This window comes from Dermacentor silvarum, chromosome 11, assembly GCF_013339745.2.
Source record: "Dermacentor silvarum isolate Dsil-2018 chromosome 11, BIME_Dsil_1.4, whole genome shotgun sequence".
Taxonomy (NCBI): domain Eukaryota; kingdom Metazoa; phylum Arthropoda; class Arachnida; order Ixodida; family Ixodidae; genus Dermacentor; species Dermacentor silvarum.
In genome coordinates this window covers 61,353,012-61,376,978 of record NC_051164.1, presented here as the reverse complement: position 1 = coordinate 61,376,978, position 23,967 = coordinate 61,353,012, and the positions used below count along the sequence as shown (strand labels likewise).

At 49.4% G+C, this 23,967-nt stretch overlaps 1 protein-coding gene across 20 annotated transcripts in view; it reads right to left on the bottom strand.

Moving 5' to 3' along the window:
- The window catches only part of LOC119433405 (single-stranded DNA-binding protein 3-like), a 121,770-nt gene that overhangs the window by 13,329 nt on the left and 84,474 nt on the right, over nt 1-23,967 (bottom strand). For 14 of the 20 annotated variants that reach the window (XM_049658901.1, XM_049658899.1, XM_049658911.1 and 11 more), the window contains one exon: nt 19,040-22,793. The exons of 3 other annotated variants lie outside the window; for them this stretch is intronic. In XM_049658901.1, coding sequence (XP_049514858.1) covers nt 22,683-22,793 — 111 coding nt within the window. In that variant the 3' untranslated portion in view covers nt 19,040-22,682. Of the gene's footprint in view, nt 1-19,039; nt 22,794-23,967 lie in introns of those variants that run through there. 3 more of the 20 variants (XM_049658903.1, XM_049658908.1, XM_049658910.1) reach the window with 3 other exon arrangements.

Sequence of the window (23,967 nt, the reverse complement as noted above, 5' to 3'; positions counted from 1 at the left end):
CTCCGCCCACTTTCGCCGCCCCGCTTGCACGCGAGGATGGCGCTTTTTTTTTTTTTTTTTTTTTTTAATGGGATGAGGGTGGAGGCTGCTAAAACCACGATTTCATTATGAAGTACACGATAGTGGGGGCGCCGGATTAATTTTGACTACGTGAGGTTCTTTAAAGTGCACCCAGGGAAACGTTCTTGCATTTCGCCCCCATCGGAATACGGCCGAACGAGTGCGCTTATGTTTGACAACACGATTAATGTGGGCTTAAATGAATTGGTGCGAATAGCAAACGAATAGCAAACGGTGTCATTGGTGCGATTAGCAAACGAAACGTAGTATACTTGCAAGCCAGCCGTGCCGACTCGCTGAGACGGCCGATGCTTGGGTTTCTGTCCGCGAGACGAAATGCCGTCGGATCGTTGCTCCCGATCGTGCCACTGGTTTAGTACAGGGCGCTGCTTTACGGAACACGCGCAAATTCGAGATATTCTTTCTATTAAGAACTATTTCATGTTAAAAACAGGCTGTAGCCGATTTCTACGTCACCGTGCGCGGCGACAGAAGCGATCGCCTCGGTGATGGGACCGGCGAGGTACCGTGCCGACGGCGACTGTGTAAGACCGCGCAGTCTGAGCTGTAGGCCGCGGCCGTCCGACCGCTCCAATTCTGCACTAACCCTGTACATTTTATTTCGCGCTCGAAATTTAATTGACACGTTTAGGCGCGTTTATGACATCCATACTGCAATTAACGCAGCTGTCACTGTGCAGCCTGCGTATGTGAACATGTGATATGATATCTACAGTGCGAGTGGCGCAATTCTTTGAGATGAAAATAAATTTGAATGTGACGTGCTTTGTGGGGCATCTGCTCGCTCGACCTACGTTCAAGGCTAATCCTAATCTAGCTTTCCCCACAGTGCGACAAGAAATTGTAATGACGCGCTAATGACGATCCTAAGATCATAGATTGGCTCATGCACGCCTCTCAAAATAAAAGAGAAGCTTAACGGTTATGAAACGTTTTGCGCGCAATGGATGATCTGGTATGAGAATCCAACTTTCACTTTTTTACCGCGGCGTCCCATTGCTTGCGACGGTTTTCATCAACAGGAAACCTATGAAAGCTTTAGCCTCTTGCGTATTTCGAAGCAACTCAGCACGTCGACATACTGCATTTCCTTCGTTGTGAGATCATAGAATAAAGACCTCACACATAGAACCGCACAACCACCCGCAAAACCCAGCGGCTGCTGTGGTAGGCGCGACACGGGAGGCGGCTCGGCGGCGGAGTGCCTATACCATGCGAAACTAAATTCCGACGACAGCGCCACCGCATTTTCGTGACGTAGCACCGTGGTGCAGGTCTATAGTGAATTCCGATTCACGTTGAGCGACCATGCTCGGACCACGTGCAAACGCATGGTGATCGGCGTGCCTAACGATCTCGCTCGTCAACATGAATAGACGTGTCAGTCGCGAGGGTCATAGACAAAAGCTGTCGTCCAGCCCTCAACCTTGCTCCACCGCAGAGGACGTTCACCCGGCTCCGGTCGCCTACCATTTCTGCTAACCTTTGGATTGCCCTAGCCTGCGGTAGGGCAGAAGAGAGGGAGAAAGTGCCCGGATGGTGAAGGATATAAGACAGCCAGCCAGCCAGAAGCCACGTGGGGAACACTTTTGCTTTGCCCTAGCGTGCAGGTGCATCCACGCTGAACTTTTCTTGTACGTTGGTCTTTGGAGCACACCGCTCACCCGTAACCATGTATTAAACGTCTGTTACTTGTTCTTACGTCGCCTCGTCTTCCCTGCCGGACCCTCTCCGATGGTCAAACTGATTCGAGCTCCAAGCAGACGCTGTTGAAGGTATACCCCCGAACCTCGGCCCGTAACAGCGCGCCCTTGGGGTCTAACACAAACACAGGAACTGCCGGGGGTGGCTGCATTCCCGTTGCGGTGTGGGAGACGCACAGTTTACGCCGTCGAGCATACGTATGTAACGGGAGACCTGGCGGCAACGTCGCGCTCGAGTACGATTCTACGTTAGTGGTTCGCGGGGCGATTTATGTGTTCGCGGGGCGTGCCATTGCACCGGGCCAACTGTACCGAGGCGTGTGAACCTCGAGCAAGACGGCCATGTGGCGTTAGTTTAAGTGATGTATAGGGCTGTGTGTTCTAAAAATCGGACTGGAAAATGGGGGCGGGTAAAGTATGTATTGTTGATGATACCACCTACTTCGAAAAGAACCGATTGGTAGAATGTGAGCGAGGAAACCTAAAACAAGGGTACCGCCCTAATTCGCAAGGGTATTTAAAAGAGTGTGTAGAGATGAAAGGGCAGGCGAGTGAGCCGATAATCGGCCGCCGCTAGTCGATGTATGCTACTTTATCATATAATAAACTGATGTATTCCTAAGTTGGCCTCTCTTACCTGCCGTTTTCTACAATTTCAAATAAACCATTTGCTCGACCGGCGAGCTTAGTTTACAACAATGATTATCTAGTGTCATTCCTATTGCTAAAGCGGGCCACATTTCTTTGCTTTTGGGCTTAGGCGCTTGACCATAGGGCGGCAAAATAAACGGAGCTCACTCATATTCGCTCACAAATATATATATTGCTTAGTGCTCACTCGGCCTCAGACTAACCGAAATTCAATTCAGCCAGGATATCACTGGGACTGATCAGAACTGTTCTCAGCCGGGATGGCTCGGACTCAAACTCAGCAGAAATATACTCAGCCGGATTCACTCGGACTCACTCAATCAGACCCAGAAAGGTTTTCTTGGCCCATAGATCTCAGGAACTCAGACTTTCTCTTGAATTTAACATATCTAGGACAAGAACACCGTCGTAGCAGGCTAATATATCGGGCGTTTTCTTTTTTTTTTTTTTACATAAGGTCCAGAATTTTTTAAAATTGTGGCAGATAGCACAATTCTAATCCTTGATCTAAATTACTCGATAAGGCGGTCATTACTTCTGCGAGAAATCAATATGCCTAATTAAATAATTAACATAATTACCCTAACTTTTATTTAATTATTTTACGGCACATATTTAAATCTATGAGTTATATAGCCGGTGAGTTCGCAAGGCGTACCCACTTGGAACGAATTCTCTGGACTGCACTAGTTTCGAGATATTAATTTTGAAAGTGTCCGGCGAAATGCATTGGTGTTCCAGTTACTTTTGTGCTTCAATGCACAAAACAGCGTTTTCTTAAAAGAAGTAACTGGAACGCCAATGCATGTCGCGCATTTCGTGCAAACATCTTCATTTTTCCTTTAGTTCATATGTCAACAAACGCACGCTATCAGTGCCCGAAAATCCTCAAACTCAAATTCTTGTCCCTTTAATTAGAGCAAGAATAGGTAAATTCCAGGGTGCTGCCCTGGAATTATATTTTTTTCCAGTGGGAAAAAATATAATCTCGGAGTGACGCCAAAAACATCGCCGTCACTCCTCCAGCTCTCGTTGCCGCTTTCAGCGGCTACATCTTTCAGTGGGTTTAGCTACATATGCAGCTAACATCAACGCTAACAGTAGCGCCGCCCACCCCTAAGAACATGTACCTGTGCAAGTTGGCACCGCGCTAGCTGTGCTGATGACGTCATCCACAGCGCCGCTCGCCTATCCTTATCTAGGTCATCCATCATCCGCCGTGACCGCTCATTCTTGGCGCCGTGCCATCTTTTATCGCCGAGCTTCACACACCCGCATCGTGAATCTTCAATGAAGGGAAAGGGGAGGGGGGTATATACGCTCACGCGTAAAAAAAACTGTTTGGGCTGGCTAGTCTTGAGTATGACGTAATAGTTCAGCGGAAATCCGCTAGGTGGAACTAGTCTTGAGTAGTACACCGAAAATAGATGTTTATATGCTTTATCGTCACGTGCCCCGAGCGCAAAGTGATCTTAATGCATCTCTTACGCCTCGTGCCTGCATTTGTACACGCCTCGTGCCTGCACAGCATATGGCTCGTGGCCACTATGTTATCGCACTTACACTTTATACGGAACGTCACGGTGACGCCAACCACGACGGCGGAAATGCGCCTGAAGTGTCCATATAATTGCTATCGCAATAATAACTTTCAGAAACGAATGGGAAGTGCATCTTCAGCCGCTGCGGTTGCAGACAAGCGTCGGCTTTAGGTTGCCAGCATAAACAGAAATGACTTGAAGTCATCAGCTTCGTCGCATGTATATTCAGAATATTTTGTTTCTAGTGAGCGCACGGCGACAAGCTTAGCACCCATGATCAAACTGGGATATGAACGAAAGTTGCGTATTCGAGTCGGTCGCATATATAGTGCTAATGGACGCACATTAAAGTTATTCTATTCAAATGTGTTCTAAGGTTATCATATGCTTGGCAACCAACGTTCAGGTGGAAGTTGGCCGAGGACGTATTATGAAAACAGTACGTGCCGACTAAGAAAATGAAGGTGCGTTCTTTTTTCGTTCTGTAACCAAAATCACGCATGTCCACCGTGTGCCGGCCACCCCTAGTTCACACGGACTCTCCTGTGCTTCCTAATCTCGCCGGAAAGCTGTCTGGCCGACGCTGCGCATCGCGCGCTGGAATTACCCTATTACTCTATGGTACTACTTTATAAAACAAAGTTGCTGTGGCTCATTTTTGAGCTCTCTCGAGTCGGTGAGGTTCCCTTGCACAGACACCACTCTAGACCTACTAAGAGTGTGCATATTCTTTCAACGCGTCGCGTGCGTCTGGTTGATCGCGGCATATTCGCGGCCCCTGCCACCAGATCGTTTGATCGAGTCCTCCATGTTAACAGCCCTTCCGGTCGAGTTATCTTACAGTTCATTGCATTATAATGCTTGATGCCCGGGTGTCAGGCAATTAAAATCGTACCGCGAAAATTTTAGGAGCACGAAAGCTAGCAAAACATCTTTCCATGGAGCTTCGCTAGTCATCTGGATTGCGATGTACGCTGGTGCGGCACATGGAGACACCTGTGATTGTTGTCACGTGAGTGATACCTTAATAGTGTCCAAGGCTAGACATACGACAATGTTCAGACTTGACTTACCTCCTATTTAGATAGCGGGCATAGCTGTGGCAGCGCCTAGCTCTATAGGCCCGTCGCCGTTCGATTTTGCCGCTATATCGAAGCTTAAAGCTTAGTAACGACACGATGAGAAGTTTCCCAATCGCAAAAACTTGTTGCGACCTCTCAGGAAAACGCGAAAACTTGCCACTCGTCGTCAGCAGTACGTTCGCTATATGCACCCTCAAGCGTGCTACCACATACCAGCATGGCGCCGGACGACAGACGGCACTGTGATTGCAAACTGGCGGCACCCTCGATAAAATGGTCTATAGACCTTTTTCGTGGAGCAGTTTCCTCTAGAAGAACGAGATGGCGCTTTCGGAGGCACGCCGCACGTTGCCAAGTGCACGACGTTCCGCCTTGCTGCTGTGCGAGCTAGAGTCGGACGGTAGCATACGCCACCTAGCCGTGACTATTAACATATTTTGTAGTTTGTGGTGGGTGAAATTTCACCCCTGCCTTGAGTTTAGCCACCAATCAGATAACCTCCGTTTGGTTATTTCTACCCGCTTAAAGTCTATTTTGCCTTCACTGTCCCTAAACCCCAATGCTTTGAAAAAATCAGCCCCGTTGCTTTGCACTGTAGGGGTAACAGCGCCGCGCGTGGCGCGCGCTCGCGTTACGCAGAACTACATCCAAACCTTTAAAGACAAAGTCAACGCACATGGGGGTTCAAATGATTCGATGGATATAAATGCTGACTATATATCTCTATTCTGTCTTTTTTTCGTGTTCATTATTCACTCATTTCGTATCTTATTCGTATTGTGTTTCACGCGTAATAACGTCGACCTTGTCTTCTCTTAAAGGGGCCCTGAAACACACTTTGAACATAATAAAAAAATGGTACCGATCTGTAAACGAGGCTCTTGTGAACACGTCAAATATTATTGTACTGCATGCATCAGCGAATTTACAATCTCGTGTCAAAAGCAGTGAACAGTCGCTTGCTCTGGCATCCGCAATGTCGACATCGAAAGCAGTTGGTCCGCCAAGCTATTGGCTGATTGCGTGTTCACGAGAACATTATCAGTAATGCATAATTGCAAATTTTTAGTTAAATAAATGAAAAAAAAGTCACAGTTTCGCCCTAAGGGCGAAGCAATGAATGCGATAGCAACACAGCAATGTCATACGAAGTAAGGTGAGCGGCTTTGGTAGCAATATGAATTGTAGTAAACATGAGCTGATTAAGTAAGCAGGTGTGCTGCGGCGTAAGTAGACCGGCATGAAGAGAGACTCGATGACCACGAGAAGGCGCATGTGAAACGGTGGTGTTGATGAGAAGCGCTTACCGTGGGCAGCGCGTGCGAAGGGACACACCTGTAGTGCTGCACTGCCGATCTGGGCAGCATTGCATGTGTAGCGTGCGTTGGAAAATGTGGCCCGACTATTACTAACTGAATGAACAAGCGTGGTGTGAGCGCGCACAAACAAACATGAATAGATCACACTGAATGACTGCAGCCAACGACTGTCAAAACGCTGGCAGCGAGCGCATACGCCGCGCAGCGGGCGAAGGTATACGTGCGGTCTATCGCTTCAACGGAAACTGAGCGGCGAATGCACGGCGCATAAAGGTCAGAGCCGTGTGGAGATAAGAGACTGCGCGGGCGAGCGAACGACGAGCGCGGTTGTTGGCAGAGTAGAAGTGCGCCCCCTCCCCCCCGCGCGCTCCCTCCGGCGCTGGCTTCCCGCTTCCTTGCTTGCGCGTGGGTGATTGAGTGCGTTCGCTCGCCGTGATAGCGCGCGTCCCCGCACGCTTCCGCTCGGGCATACGGCGCGCGGCGAAGATTTTATCTATAGGGAACCTCACGGCGACGGCAGAAATCCGGTTGAAGTGTCCATATAATTGCTATCGCAATAAAATATGTCTGCGATCTCAAAAGACAGAAGATCTCTTCCATATCTCTGCGCTGCGCGTATCTGCGTATCTGCCTCCGAGATGGCAGTGGCGTGCTGCGTAGCGTTATCTACCGCGGCCACCACGAGCCCTTTCGCCGCCGCGACACTCAACATTTATTTAGCCGGGGCTTTGCCCTCTTGGCTTCTTCGCTGTGTAGCTTCCAGCGCGCCAGTGGAGACGACAAGTGAGAAAGCCGGCTATCGATCGGTACGATAACTCGAGAACGAGTGTTTCAGGGGCCCTCAAGAGTCGACACTTGGTTGACATTTAGATAAATGTAGGCCAGGTGGGCCGATACCGGAGTTTGTGCAGTCTATGGTGCAACGCGGTTAATTTTCGACTATACTGGCGCTAATTACACCCATACGTTAATTTTACCTGCTCTGCGACTAAGTCTCGCTTCTTTTGGGTACCAGCAAAGCCGCCTTCCAGACAACTGCCTGGCGCGAGCACTGCTTAGTCCAAGCGAACTCGCTCCATTTCCCAAAAGTGTGCCGTACGGCGGCTTTGCGTCAACATGCCCAAGTCTACGGCGGTGCACCCTTTACAGGGGTATAATGCAATGTGGTTCGTTTCCGACCATATTGGAGCTAATTACGCCCGTACCATTAGTTTCACCCACTATGCGACTAATTATCGTTTCTTGTCTCATTGAGGCCTACACTTTGATACCTCTTGCGACTCGTGGCGACGCTCTGAAAACGCAAAAAGGCCGTGTTTTTTTTTTTTTTTTTTTTTTTTTTTTTTTTTTTTTTTTTTTTTTTTGCTGGAGTGGTTACAAGACCACCCGATACGCCAAACGCGTGTGAAGTCAGCTAAGAATACCGTCTCTTGAAAATGGGTGTGAAGGCGAGATTGCGAGAGCAACAGCATGCATGCTGTCCTACCGAGCGCTCAGGGTTGGAGGGCACGTGATCTGCTAAGTTTTGAAATTACGCCACATAGTGGAATGGTAAAGGGAGGGGCAACACGGAGCATTCACTTTGGGAAAAGCATGCGCGCTCCCCACTGCCGGCGCTTATCACGCCAGTGTTGACCGCGAATGTTCACGGTCATCGAGTGAGCTTGTCTCATGTGTATGGGTGCGTTACACCACGGGTGTAGTTAATAATATAATATTTACTGCAATTTATATATACTACCCATACAACTATAAGCCTTTGAATATAATTCTAACAGGTTGCTATCGCTATCAGTGGCTCGCTTTTCGGGTGGAACTGCGAGGTTTTATTGCAGTAGCAATTGTATGAACCCTCCAGGCGCATTTTTGCCATCGGCGTCACGGTGATGTTCCGTATAGACGGTTTTCAGCAGCGGCGCACGGGCGCGGCCATGTTTGATCACGTGATTGCGCCGGCATGACTGGCCTTGGGTTGAAGGCCAGCGAAGGAGCCGTACTGCTGTAGTCGTGGGCGACGGTGCGGCAAGCGGCGTTGTTTCGGGTCCACCGATGGACAGCGGCTGGATCGACGACACAAAGCTCTGGCCCATGGTTCAACGATCATATAAGTTAACCATTGTTTGTCATTTTAACGTTGTATGTGCTCGCGCCAGAGCGCTCTGGCACTCGATCATCGTGCATGCGCGTCGCTTGTTCGCGCCGAGCGATTCGAGCTCATGGAGGCTTCTTGTGCGGCGTTCACGTCAGTTCGCTAGTTCTTTTTCTTTTTGTGGTTAGTGCGGTGTACTTAAGCTACGATCTGAGCTGTTTGAAGTGGTTGCCCAGCCTCTCGCGCTTTGCTTGACGGCCTCGAATGTGTATGCTTGAGCACCGAGTGAAAAATCCGTGTCCGCTTGTGTGTTGACGTCTCGCTTGCTGGTATTTTAGCTTCCCACATACGTTGAGGTAAGTGTTTGCCTCGATACTGGTGCACTGATCTCTGCAGAATTCACCAGTGCGGCGGGAACTGAACTGAATGCCCCCGAACGGGTGTTGGTTCATAGTAAAACCCCTGTCACACGGGCACGTTCGATCGCAGTTGAGCCTCGATCCGAATCCAGTCGGTCGTGATCCGCAAATCGTAATCGAAGTGTCCGATTTCGATAGGAGACCGACGTAAGCAGCTTCTAGCTCAGTGTGACAGAAAACGAGGTACAACGAGAAAGAAAGATCCGAAGAAATAACCCTCTAAAAAGGCTGTTTTATTTTTTATGCACATATAATTTTGAAAATCTGTGTGCTGCGTCGACGCCATGCACGTAGTTCTGAGATTTGCAGACAATCAGAATCGGCGGACGTGGCACGTCGTTTACCTAAAATACCGAATGAAAAAGTAATTTTTCTGAAAATTGATTTGTACGTACCTTTACTACCTATTAGGCACGTTTATTATTTGCTTCGGACTTAGTTACACTTAAAGCGTTAGAGCCCAAACAACACGATCCTGATCCTTGGACTGTGTAGTAGCGATCATTTTCGATTGCGATCGAAAGTCCGAGCCGGATCGAGGCTCGATCGCGATCGAAAGTGGCCATGTGACAGGGGCATAACTTTGGCTAGCTGCAACTCAAGCGTTTTATAAATGAGAGCTCCCGTTTCAACTTTTCAAACTCTTCATACGAGAGCAACACCAGCTTAGTAATCAAATATGTATGAATTATTGAAACTCCAGAACTATAATTTATAAATCCAAACGATCAGTTTAATATCAGACTGTATCTATCGTGTTATTTTAGTTCTTTCATTGCCATTTTTTTTTCATTCCCGCAGTACATACAAATGTTTCTCCCCTATTTCAGCTGGCTACGACTGCATGGTCAAGGCAATCGACCAAGATGGGAAGCCTGCACAGGACTACAGGTGGTTTGCAGATGGCAACAACCTTTTTGACAGTGGCAATGTTGGGAAAGCTTTGTGTCAATCTAAGGATGGCATCTGTAGCATAAAGCTGTGTTCCAAGCTGCAGTGTTGGGTAGGGATAGTCCTTGGTTGGACGCCCATCAACAAAGTGAATAGAACATACCTGAAAGAAAAGGGTGATTCATGTAATATTTACAATGGTTTGCTTTTATTTGAACGTAAGAATAAAGGAGTCTACATAAATAAAAAGCACGCACATGGGTAACGCATGCAGTTCTTATTGCAAACTGACATAAATGTGACAAAAAAAGGCAATAGCAATGTGCTGCCAATGTCTTTTCCATAATCACAAATAATGTCATAATTTCATAGTGTCAAATAATGCTACAATTTCGCGATGTCAAAAGAGGCTATGAAAATTAAAGTAAATTATATATATATATATATTCAGCATGCGCTTTGGGGGAACCCTGAAAGACACAAGGCAGAAGGAAACAGCTGATTTGTAGTTACCACTACTTTAAAACGCAGCTAATCAAATGTCAAACTGGTGAGTTTGAAATTATTTACTTTTATTTTCATGGTTTCTCTTGACATCACGAAATTGTGACATTATTGTATATCACTTTACGATAAACACGCAACCAACGCTTCTAGCGTTGTTTGAAACAATAATTTTGTGCTACAGCTAGCGTCAACACAGCTAGCTTTCGCGCACCTGTTTCTGGCCACAAACAACGCCAGGTCTACGTTCTGATCACACCGTGCATCCGATACAGCAGCGAAACCAACATATCTAAACTCAGACGCGCAGGCAGGAATTCGTCAAGCTTAACGATTTAAAATGCGATTCAGATAGCACTTTTTCCAATCTTTTCTGCAGGAGTTCTCACCGCGACAACTAGTACGCCTTAATTGGCACCGATCCCGGCGCATATACGCACGTGGCGTGTAATTTCGCTTAAGGATAAACATCACTGAATGCAGGTCGACTGTTCCAATACGATATCGCTAATGCTTGTGTTCTGCCACGGAAACACCGCACGGTGACCTTAATGTACAGCAAGCGCAAGATGGGAAAGTTTATACACTATTCCGCAAGTCGAGCGCGTTCGCTTATTCGGTACTATTATCTGCCACTTACTCTTGCCGATGTGCCTTAATTGAAGTTCTTTCTCTGTAGGCTCGCTATCCAGCATTGTCGGGTGAGCTTCTTTTTCTCTCCTTGAGGAAATCGGTGCATGGAAAACGGCCTCGGGCACGGGCAGTCTTGATGCAGCTGTGGCGCGTGTATTTCACACAGCGACGTGTTACACAGCTTAATGTCGCCATCACAGTTTTTTGCATCCGACCACAGCACACGTTTTCCCTCTTAATCTCCACATGGAGCAGAATATTTTTCGACGTTTGACAAACTGCGCTTGTTAAACGCCGCTGGCTACGCTTTCGCGACTGAGCAATGGTAGTTTCGTTTGCGCGCCCAAGGCCAGAGATGTCCAACACGCGCGGCGCTCCGGTGGCGCCATCTGATTTCAGTTGCACCAACCGGCTGCTGCAAATCGTCTATAGCGCTAGCGCGCGCACTCCCGCACGCTTATATATATATATATATATATATATATATATTGTACCGGAGCACATCGGCACCAGCTCTGTGCAAGCCAGTGTGGAAGAACACGTTGACGATCGTGTGGTTCGCGCTAGGTCGTTTTTTAACGAGCCAGCTGGTTTAAGCGCTTCATCAAGTCTACCTGCGAAATACTCTTCTTGCATTTGGTGGAGGTGCTGGGTCGTCCCCTTCAGCGTCCTGGATCTCCGCAGCCGTACGCTACCATCTGCATTCGCAATGACCGAGGACGCCGGCCCCTCGCGAGCTTCTCCCGCACCATACAGTTCATCAGAAGCCAACAAACAATGACACCAATAACAGCATAGTGGAAATTACTTGTACTTACTAATTGAATTAGAGAAATGACAAATTAATGGAAATGAAAATGGATGAAAATCCATTTTCATTTCCAATAATTTATCATTTGCAAACATGGTGTAGGTCTATATATGGTCCCTATAAGGACCATAGTCTATACAATCAACATAGAGTTAGCAGAAGTAACACAAGTTAGCAAAAGTCCATTCCTCTATTGCGTCGATTCAGGCATTCCGCTGTACTCGGAAGGCGTCGGAACTGGTAGCGCCATCTCGTTTGCGCTCCGCAAACTAACCACTGAGAACACTCTAAAAACAGCCTTTCCTGGCACTGCATGTACGTGGCACGTACTGTACCCTCTCATCATTTCGCATTCTGCACCTGGAATCCACAGAAATCCAAATCCGCATGTGCAATTATGAAGCTAACTGCTAATGCTCCTAAGCATACACTACAGCCATTAAGCAGCAATTTCGCCAGAAATGCGAAGCATCGATTGCTTGCGCAGAAGCTTTGCAGAGTAGACAGCAGCGCCAAAACACCCCAGTGAACCACAAATATCCATTGGATGTACCACAAAAGACCAAATATCTAAGACATTTAACGACGTCCAGTTTACATCTATAGTATGTTCGACTAGTACGTGGCAGTCAAGGGTCATCCAGAGGACGTCGAATGTCCTTATGATTTGGACATCTCTTGCACATTCAAAGCTCCAGCGGGGTTGTCTCCACCCTGAACGGCGGCGCTGGCATCGAGGCACCCTATTCTGACTTACACCACTTGCACATCATAATTGGAATTCTCCGCTGTTTTTGCGCATGCAAAAACAGCAGACGAGGCCCTAATCTGGCCTAAAACCCCTATATACAAAAGGTAGCGCCATTCTTAGATGATGCCGCCACCGCGCTCACCCGGCGGTTCCTCCTCGCCGCCTCCTGTCGCCCCAGCCTTCTCCGCTCCCCCATTGGCCAATTCGTATCACGTGGAAGCACACGTTGCGCTTCTGCCATATTTTTTTATTCCAGCGCGCTCCGACCGCCATTCTCGGGCCTGTGCGACGAAAGGGCTGCACGCACAAAGGGATCAAACGTGTTAGGGACAAGAACTTCGTTGTGATGGCATGCTGCTGCGCCTTAAGTTGCCGCAACCGACAAGGCGCGGGCTAAATGCTGTTTTTTGTTTACCGTCCGGCGAGCGCAAACGCTTGCTGCACACTTCGTATTTGCGCCGTCTCGCATCGTCGCGTTGCTACTTCCAAAATGGCATTATTAAGGCCAGTTACCGACTGACGAAGCAAAATCGCACCTCAATAACTGCTCCGCAGGGCGCAATCCAAGTTTTGCGCGGATTTCATCTGGTAGCGCGTTAGCTGTCGTCTGCCACGGCAGGCCCGACGTACGCGGCGCCACTGTCGATATCGCACCTCGATCTCGCTGGCCGCGCCGAGCGCGACAGCGGAACGGAGGAGGAGGGAAACAGATGGCGCTACTCTTTATATATAGGGGTTTTATTCTGGCCGTTTCGCGCATCCACAAAACCAAGTGCCTCGGGAAGTGTGGTGCCTTCTGGTTGACGAGGGCACAAGCGATCACATCGGAGCACAATGTGTTCAATGTTTTCCTCATCATCCCCGCATGCCCTGCACTGCACAGTACTGTCGTCCACCGACTGGTCGAAGCGGCGTCAATACACCTTCGTGCGCAGGGCTCCCGTACGGGTCCCGAACATAAGGGCACTGCCAACACTGTTGTCGTACAGCCGATCCACAGAGATGGTCGTCTTATGTACTCTATACAGGGCCAGGCTGGATTTTTGGTCCATAGCGGATTGCCACATCGACGTCTCTGCTTCCTGTACTCTTGTTCGCACCTCCGTCGACCATTTCCTTTCGCTGTCCTCCTGGACGGGGTTAGTAAAGAGGGCGAACTTTCTGCACAGGTTGTAGAGACGCCTGCTCCACTGCGTCCTCACGCCCTTTAGACAGGTGTACCGGAACACGCGCCGAGCCCACCGCTCCTTATTCATGAGTCGACGGCTTGCCTAACTGCCGCAGCAGCGCCGCTCCATCCCATTTTAGGCCACGGGCCATCCTTTCTAATAAAAGTTTCAATCAATCAATCGCTCCTCCGCCGTAGCTCTGCCTAGCACGCTCTGCCCCACAGCCGCGCATGGGGCGAAGCTAGGCAGTTACGTTACTCCAGAGTATATAGCTCCGCGTCGCCGAGGCGCGGAGACACACTTTGCCTCATGAGTTTGCGCCGAGCCCATGGGTCCTCCGAAGAAGATCGTCAAGCCCGAAGAAGAGGAGGAGCGGCGCGAAAAGCACCGCGCTGCCACTCGAGAGCGACTCCGAAGACTTCGCACCAATCCAGAGTTTCCCCAGCACCGCCACCTAAAGCCTAGAAAAGCCAAGCTAATAGAAAGGCCAAGTTAAAGCTAACAGAGAACAAAGTTAAAGCTAATGAAAAGCCAAGTTAAAGCGAGGGAAGGGCCACCAGCTTCGCTATTTGCTCAGACTTCGCACCACGAGTGTGAAGCTGCCCCCATTTTTTTAAGCTTCGGGATGGTAAAACAATTTCAGACGCTGTTACAGGCTAGGTTCCACGAGTTCGCGTCCGGCAACATACCGGAAGTAAACACGTCGTGCCACCTTGTGGCGCCGTATGAAAACGTCAGTATGGCGGCATTTTTAAACTTTGGGATCGTAAAACAATTTCAGACGCGTCGTGCCACCTTGTGACGTCGTACGAAAACGTGGGGATGGCGGCGTTTTTAAACTTCGGTATCGTAAAGCCCACCCCACATTCAGCGTTTTACCGGCATCTCCTGCCGTTGCGTCTGTCGGCGTCGTTGCATCAACGGCGCCGGGAAGGTCCCCCAGCCACATGAGAAGCGCGCAAACAGTGCCAGCCCAGCGTCGCACAATCAAGGAGGTTATAAAACTCCTTGCACACACTGTGACCAGACAGACTTAACCAGAGGCAGTGTGCAATGTCACTCAAGTGTATTATGAGAAATGTTCTTGATTCAGGTTTTTATGTCTTATCTATAGTTCCACGGCGCACACAAAAGATATTCACGGCAGTGCGCACGTAAGTGTCTGTGGCTGCTTTCTCAGACGGCGCCGCCACGCCGACGAGACACTGACGCCCCATGGTGGCGCGCACACGAACTGCTTGCTGCGGAAGTCGCTTGCAAAAGTTGCCAGCAGTGCGGCCGCGCGCACCCGCTGATTTGTCGGCGCTCATCGAGCCGCGTCCGGCGGCGGCGGCGAGATCTTTGGTGTGTCTTGAGCAGCGTCGACCCTGAGTGAAGCCGGGTGACGATACGCCAGAAAACGCCCGGAAACGCTGAATGTGGGGCGGCCTTTAAACAATTTCAGACACGCCTCGCAACCTTGTGACATCGAATGAAAACATCGGGATGGCGGCGTTTTTAAACTTCGGGATCGCAAAACAACTTCAGACGCGTCGCGCCACCTTGTGGAGTCGTATGAAAATGTCGGGATGGCGGCGCCACTTTGTGGCTTCGTACGAAAACGTCGGAATGGCGGCGTTTTTAAACGTCGGGATTGTAAAACAAGTTCACACGCCTGATTCTTAGTAGCACAAAACTCGAAATAAAAGACAACAGTGAGAGGCGAGAGGAAAGGGCAGACGAGCGCTGAAGTCGTGAAAGGAAGTGAAAGACGAGTTATTCTGAAGTTAAGACGCGTCACGCCACCTTGTTTCGTCGTGTGAAAACGTCGGGATGGCGGCATTCGCGCCACCTTATGGCGTCGTCTGACTTTTCAAAACTGTTGCGCGTTCAAGACATATTTTAGACATCAAATAGCTGGTTCCTTGTGATGTGGGTTGGCTGCTATTTATAACGCAGTTTTATTCGACAAGCCATGTTTCTGGCGTAATAGGCTGTATTGCTGGGACGGAGACTCAGGACAGGACAGGACAGGGCTTGGGCTTCCTTCAGAGGAGTTGGGGGAGGGGGGGGCTCATAGGGCAGCGACCAGTATAGTGCTAGCGCGCGCAATCCCGCACGCTTATATATATATATATATATATATATATATATATATATATATATTGTACCGGAGCACATCGGCACCAGCTCTGTGCAAGCCAGTGTGGAAGAACACGTTGACGATCGTGTGGTTCGCGCTAGGTCGTTTTTTAACGAGCCAGCTGGTTTAAGCGCTTCATCAAGTCTACCTGCGAAATACTCTTCTTGCATTTGGTGGAGGTGCTGGGTCGTCCCCTTCAGCGTCCTGGATCTCCGCAGCCGTACGCTACCATCTGCATTCGCAATGACCGAGGACGCCGGCCCCTCGCGAGCTTCTCCCGCACCATACAGTTCATCAGAAGCCAACAAACAATGACACCAATAACAACATAGTGGAAATTACTTGTACTTACTAATTGAATTAGAGAAATGACAAATTAATGGAAATGAAAATGGATGAAAATCCATTTTAATTTCCAATAATTTATCATTTGCAAACATGGTGTAGGTCTATATATGGTCCCTAAGGACCATAGTCTATACAATCAACATAGAGTTAGCAGAAGTAACACAAGTTAGCAAAAGTCCATTCCTCTATTGCGTCGATTCAGGCATTCCGCTGTACTCGGAAGGCGTCGGAACTGGTAGCGCCATCTCGTTTGCGCTCCGCAAACTAACCACTGAGAACACTCTAAAAACAGCCTTTCCTGGCACTGCATGTACGTGGCACGTACTGTACCCTCTCCTCATTTCGCATTCTGCACCTGGAATCCACAGAAATCCAAATCCGCATGTGCAATTATGAAGCTAACTGCTAATGCTCCTCAGCATACACTACAGCTATTAAGCAGCAATTTCGCCAGAAATGCGAAGCATCGATTGCTTGCGCAGAAGCTTTGCAGAGTAGACAGCAGCGCCAAAACACACAGCCTAACGAGTGGTGGAAGCAAAACTGTAGAGACGCTGTATACATTCGCCATCAGTGGCGCACCGACGGGGGGGGGGGGGGGGGGGGGTTGTGACCCCCCCCCCCCCCCTTTTTGTTTAACCCCTTCGCTTTCCTTGCGCCTTTGAGTACTGCAACTAAGATGTAAGACGCGCAATCGTCTGCACATTCGCAAACTTGCGCAAAAAGCGCATTTTTTGCCAACTTCCCGTGAAGAAATTGAAATTAGTGCTGTTTAGATGGTATTGGCAAACTGCCCCCCCCCCCCCCCCTCCCTGGCAGAGATCCTGGGTGCGCTACTGTTCGCCGTGACACTTTCAATCGCTTATCACGAGCTAGGCAAGACTGTCCGATCTGTGAAAACGTCGATAGTGCGCATGCGCAGGGCATATACGAGCGACGAAGAGTGACCGCTATCGTTTGGAATGGCGTGTCATTCATCACCTCTCACCGGCGACGCTGGGGTGAAAAATGAAAACGTCGTAGCCCCCTCTGAACAGTGCAGGGTGCCCATACGAAGTAAGGATGGTAGTTTTACCAGCCGTGTTGACTTGGTAAACTTTCGCTTACTAACTAAATAACACGCTAACATGAACACATCTCACTCGACGACCCCGGAAACTCGCTGTCAAAACGCTAGAGTGAAGAAGCGCGCAGCAGCAGCGAGCGAATTGACCTTCGTGCTGCCTCTCGCTTCAACGTAAACTAAGCGGCGAAAACATGGCGCACGCGATGCTATCAGCGCTCCGCGCACTGTGTCCCTCCCCATCGCAGATCGATTTCAAGATAGGGCCTGCGCGGCCGTGTCATACGCAACAGCTGCCGGAGTAGAACGCACCCCCCTCTCCTCCCCCTGGTGCCTTGCGCACGACGGAATAAAGCCCCTTTACGACGGAAAACAACGCTTACTCGATCCCCACTTTCCTCCCTTGCGCGCGCGAATGGGCCGCCATCGTCGGCTCACCCTCGCACATAATACGGAACATCAGGACGACGCCGATCGCAGAAGTGCGCCTGCAGTGTCCATAAAATTGCTATCGCAATAAAAAAGTAACAAGTCTAGCTATTGAAATGTAAGGAAAAATTCAACACTGCCCACACACTCCGTACAGATGGTTATAACTAGCGAAGCTGAAACGTGCGGCCCCGGTGTTTATCACTGGGTTAATACAGACGGTTCATTGAAGTCTTTCTCAATTATTGGTTACGTCTTTCTGTTTCTTAATGAGGTTACACACACGTTCGGCTAGGACGGAGAGAACGCCGTCACTGACGGTATGCCCGTAGTCCGCCGTTGTCAAGCAAGCAGCAATTGCTGCTTGCTTAAATCTGTCCGTCATATAAGGCAATGATCGAATGGCTTATACCCCCGTAAACGCGGCCTCCCTATTACGACGACAAAAGAGAAGTGAAATTCTACTCTGGAATGATGAGCGGCAACGGAGCCAGCTGTAGAATTAGACGACAAACGCGGGAGCAGTGGCACGAGCGCGTTCAACGAGCCAGCCGTAAAAGACGACGACGCTTGAGCCATTGCTGATGATGATAGTTTCTGCGTGCAGGCGACGGACGGACGAATCGGCTAGCCATATACAGCTTCACTGTAAAACATGCGTGAACTCATCTTGCGACGTATTCTCCGATCACTTGGGCGATACTATCGCCTTCGCGTGACGTGGTGCTCCACCAGCCAATCTGCGCGCGCCTAACGGCGATACTATCGCCGAAAGCGATCGTCGCAGAATACGTCCCGTTTGCTTTCTCGCCAACCACATCACCGTCGCGCACAACCACTCGCTTCTCACTCAGGCTTTATGCCACCACCGCAGTTGGAAAACTACAGCACCTCGGCCAAAGGTGCCACTCGGAAGGTGCCAATCTTAAGCTTGCACTTGCCAGTGGAAATTCCCCCGTGCTACAGAACTACTTTCCCCTACAAGCGACTCCGACACACCACCCCAAGCTCGCTGGTATGTTTTCTGGAGATCAAACGGTGGAGCTGGTTTTTGTACTGCTTGCCCCAAATGCTTATGGGACATGTGATTTGCAACAAAAAGAAAGGAATTACCACGAAGTTTGGGTAGATTTCAATCTGTAGTAGGTAGTTTTTGCGACCCACACAATAATTCACTAAATTAGAGGCGACATGTCTTAACAGCCTAAATTCACTTTTGTCGAGAAGCACCCGTCCCATAAACTTTTGTGGCCAACAGTACATCCGACCTCCTTCAAACCATACGTCGGCACCTTTGCAAAACAAGCTGAAGATGCAAACCCATGCCTGCTTCAGTTTGCAGCTCCGTTTTAAGAGTACAACATACTTGCAGGAAGCCAACTGGGCTTGGCATCCAATCGCAGCTGACGGTGAGTGAGTGACACAGAGACTGGTTAAACAGAAACACTTTGTTTCATACGATTTTTTTTCCGGGGGAGGGAGGAGAGAGAGTACACATGCACAAGGTGATACACAGGTGAAGGAGAGATAGGAGGAGAGCGCCGCGTATTATAAATTAAACCAACAGGACCCCTCTGTAGTTGTTGTTCGGCTTCGCCCCCGCACGACGAAGCTTCAACCGCGCGCGGAAGGCAAAGCCGGAGAGCTGAAAGGAGAAAAAAAAAAAAAAAAGTAAAAAAAGAAAAAATAACACGGGCACCTCGCACACAGCCGTTCTCACCTCGTTAAACTCACCTGCCGGTTTACATATATGTGTTGTGTGTGTACATATGCATATATATACAAAGCATGTAGTGCTGCTCGCTGTTTTTCCCGCCTCGATTACAGAAACACCCGCCCACCCCCCTCCCCCTCCTGCGAACCAAATAAGTTGCAGCGCACCCCCCCCCATGGTGCGGCCCCAACGAGAGGAGAACCCGATGCAGCGCAATTGCTTCAAACAGCAGCAAGAGGCGACACACAAAAGGGGGGGGGCAAGAAACGTGGGGGCACCACATGTGCAGCCGATTCAGGCAAGCATTGCAAACCAATGCCAATCGCCACCTGCCCAATTCCACTGCACTGACGCCTCCTGGTAGTCTGCTGCAACACTGCTCCTATGCTTCACGGAGCGAGCCAGAGAAAAGGAAAGCGACAGCATCGACGACCACCAAGTGTGTGTGTGTCAGGAAATGAAGCTCAGCTCACACGAAGAAGCATCCATCTCCGTCCCACTGCTGCTTCGATATGGACACAGCCGATGCAAATGCAACATGCAGCCAGAGACGAGGAATTAAGCACTGCATGTAAATAAGCAAATAAGGAGCGCTTGTGTTGTAGAGACGGGGTAAAAAAAAAAAAAAAGAACCAACAGAATGAGGAAAAAGCCTCAAAAAATGCAACAGTGTAGAGCTCTCTTCTAAACATCTTCGTTTTTTTTTTAAATCCTCACACCTTCTGTAATCCTTGTACCCCTACATATACATATATTATGTACACATGCACAATCTATATCCCCCAAAACCACATCAGGTTGCATTCACACAGACTCGTGCATGAAAACCCAACCACACGCACACGCACGCACACACTCACTAGCCACACCACGCAACATTCACTCACAGCACAGTCGCTCATTCACTCACTTTCTCCCATCTACAATTTGCTCCTACAGAGGAGAAAAGAAAAAAAGTATTTCTCCTCAACAAATTTTCTCTGCGAGAGTCCCAGTGGTCTGCGCACACAGTGTGCTTTCTCTTTTTTTTTTTGTGCACTCTCTCGCGACTTCTTTAAGTGTCGGCAAGAAAGATGTGCATCGCATGAATGATGCTGGAACAAGAACTCTCCGCGAAGTTTGTGTGCCACATACAACGCCATGCTTGTCCACTCTTTACACTGCCTGTTATGAAGCCTGCATGTGATCAAAACTGCAGCACTGGCAATAAACTGATGCTGCGCTATGGATAAACACCTCAGGCATGCAATGCAAGAAAAAAAAAAAAACTATGGAAAGAAACTTCGCTCACCGACGGTTTTCCCTTACAGCTTGGAAGAAATAGCCAGTCCAGAAAAACAATGAAACAAAGCACCCGAATTGCTTCCAAGGGAAATACCGGTGTGCAACTGTCTGCAATCGCCCCTATGTCAAGACGTTTATAGTAATACTGCTGTCAGCATCGACAGCCAGATAAAACCAAAAGCTCTTGTATCCCTTCTTACGGATGCTTATGGACAATCCTGCCACAGTGCCATAGAACTCGCCGAGTAACAAATACCATTTCAGTTTGTTTTTGAGGAAGCGAAGAAAAAGCTGGAAAATCTGAGCGCCAATATACAGAAAGCTAACCCAAAAAAGAAGCACAAAAGATGCTCGGAACGCTTAATAAAAACAGGGGAGAAGGAAAAAAAAAGAAAAAAAAAAAAGCCTACACATCCTGCATAACGTACGTATGCCTCCACCGACAAGCCCAAGCTCACACCAAGTCCTTACACACTCTGCCACTATGCACCGAGGCACACGCTCGCCAACACGTCCGCCACAACTTGATGGTGAAACGATGCAGCCCAGAACCTAGTGGCACCACCGCCCTCTGTTTGTGTCCACACCAGACACCCCTCACAAGCTGTACGGAGGTGTAGCGCACGAGGTCAGACAATGCACAATGGCAGCCACCATGGTCTGCCCCCCCCCCCATGGCAAGCCGGTCCCTACCGAAAGTTTCAGAACGTTAGGGAAAACCATTGCAGTCTGGCTGACCCTGCTACCAACCGCACACTTCGTAGTGTTACCATGGCTGAATTTCATTTCCTTTTTCCTTCCTCTGTTCCCATTCTCGGGAGAGCTGCGAGCCTCAGGAGTGCCGGCCTGAGAACGAGATGTAGGAAGCTCAAGACACCACTGTGCCTGTCAAGAATTCCCGAGTCCAGCTGCCCTGACCCCCTCAACCATGCCTGGCCTTGTGCTGCGAAAAACGACAGCACAGATCCACAGACAGCCCTCGCATCTGTCACACAACAGGCGGCATTGGCCTGAGACATCGTGCGTCGACCTGGCAACAGGCACCAAAAAAAGAAAAGTTGCCAGCTGTTAAAAGAAAGCAAAATTCTCCACATGCTCCCCCCCAACCCAATTCAAAAACAATACCCCTCACTTTTACAAAGAAAGAGAGAAAGAGCAAGAGAAGAAAGTTCCTCTGATACGAGGAACGAAACGGCCAGCAAATGAAAACTCCACGGGGCACACTGCAGCAAAAGTAGGAAAAGCAGGACGAAGTGTCTCTCAGGGATGAAGGCCCAACATCCGCCAGTTCCTCCAGCCGCGCACAGTCACCACACGCGCACCACCGCACGCCCAGTTCCCATGGCATGGTATAACGAAAACGACGCACATACTCGGATGGGGAAGCTCTGCCCAGAGCGAAGGACGCTCCACCTCGGCTCAGCTTGCACCGCTGCGCAACAGGTGCACGGCACTGCCACCACCTTGCGCTTTGGTGAGGAAGAACATTTAGAAGTGGGGGAGGGGGCACTATAGAGAAGAAGTCTGGGTGGGCACAACCAGGGCTAGGAATGGCTAACCTTCAATCGCAACACCAACTGCCTGCTAGGGCACAGTAGCAGGCAGAGTAGGTGGCAGCTTCACTCCTGTTGCACCTACGTACGCAGCAGCCCAAGCTGAGCCAGGGCAGATCACAAGCTCCAAACTGAAAGAAGACAGCACGCAGCTGACACTGCCTCCGTCACGTGACTGACGACGCGCACGTAAGTTTGAGTCACCGCAGACAGTGCCAGCAGTCCGTCTTGCGACGGAGAGTCACGGGAACCAAAGTCTCCAGGGAGGGCACAACCAAGGGATCAAGAGGCCGCAAGGCCACGTCCGGGGCCAAGTCACTGCCCCTGCGGCATGTTGCGGGCCTTTCCGGTCGTGCGGTGAGGCAGTCCTCAAGACGGGAGCGGGGGTGGCCGCTACGGTGGTTGGCGCCGCCTCCCGCGCCCCCTGGTGGCGGCCTTCTTCTTCGGCTGCGGCTTTGACTTTGCTCGGCCACGCGCGCGCATTGGCGGCGGTGGCGGCGGCTGGGGTGGCGGGGGGGCCCCCGGTTATTGCATGAAGTAGTCCGGGGGCTCGGCGGGCGTGTCCTTCTCAAACCTCTTGGCTTCCTCCTGCATGCTCTCCTTGATCTTCAGTATTGCTGCCGATTCCGTCTGATCCTGAGACAGCCGCGGGTGCAGCAAACGCCCCATGCAGAGCATAAGGCAAGAGAAAAAGAGCGCGACAAGATCAGTAACCACACAAAAGGCATCAACATCAAAGAAGCAAAGGCATAACTTAGGGACTGACTGATCAGGGAGACACTACCGCGACAATGCACCAGGTACTTGTGACCTAGCTCCTGCTTTTTTTGCAAGGTCAATAAACGTTGCACAAGTTCCCTGAAAATATAGAACCGGCATTACAGATATTAAGATAAGAGCACCCTTCCCTCCTAGTATCGCATTAAGCCTTCATGCTTAAAAAGGGTAATGTACAGCCCCAAATGATTATACAGAGCATGAGTAATAATAAAGAACGCTGCTCTGCCAAACCCCTCTATGTCAAAAGGTGATGACACATATCCCCCCTTCAGGAATAGGTAAACATAAAACGCTTGTTTAGTAATATTTGTGATGATGCTCACTGTTGCTTTTCTTGCTATAAGAGAACACTTGAGTGCCATCTTTGTATCATAGGATCCCTTCTGCCTGTGGTTGTCTCACTGCCTTTCATGTCAGTTCAGCGTGCAGATGCAAATTGGACATCAGCTGACACTTCCTTGCCTTCACCACAGCATTTACTGCTCCTTCGATAAACAGGACAAGCTTGTGCTGACACCGATGAGCTAATAGCCTAGTCAGCCGAGCACTGGTCTCAGAACCAAGATGCGATTGGCTTCACGAAAGCCACAAACTTTTGATTTTCTCTGGATGACCAGTTGTGAACGACATTTGGCAAGACCTCGCGGGACTGGGGAAACCAGTGAGGTTTTACACATCACTACTTGTTGCTGGGCTACTTGGTTCATACTTGTTATGGTTGAAAAAAAAAAAAAAAAAAACACTAACAACATGAAGGAACGAGAAAGAGTGTCACAAGCAACAAGGTTCGTTTAGAGCGAATGATTCTTTCAAGAAAGGTACAACTGTGTGCAAACACATCTGTACAGTGCGATCCACTTCTAAAGGGAACAGATGAGTGTACAGCAAGTGTGAATTCTCCCCTTTGGCAAGCTTGTACAATCGCCCGGCTTTGCAGCAGACGACTTGTGGTCAGCCGCACTGGCAACTTTCTACACATATGTGCGATGCAATGGTGTAGTTTCAGTGGGCACTTGCAGTTGTAGTGCCA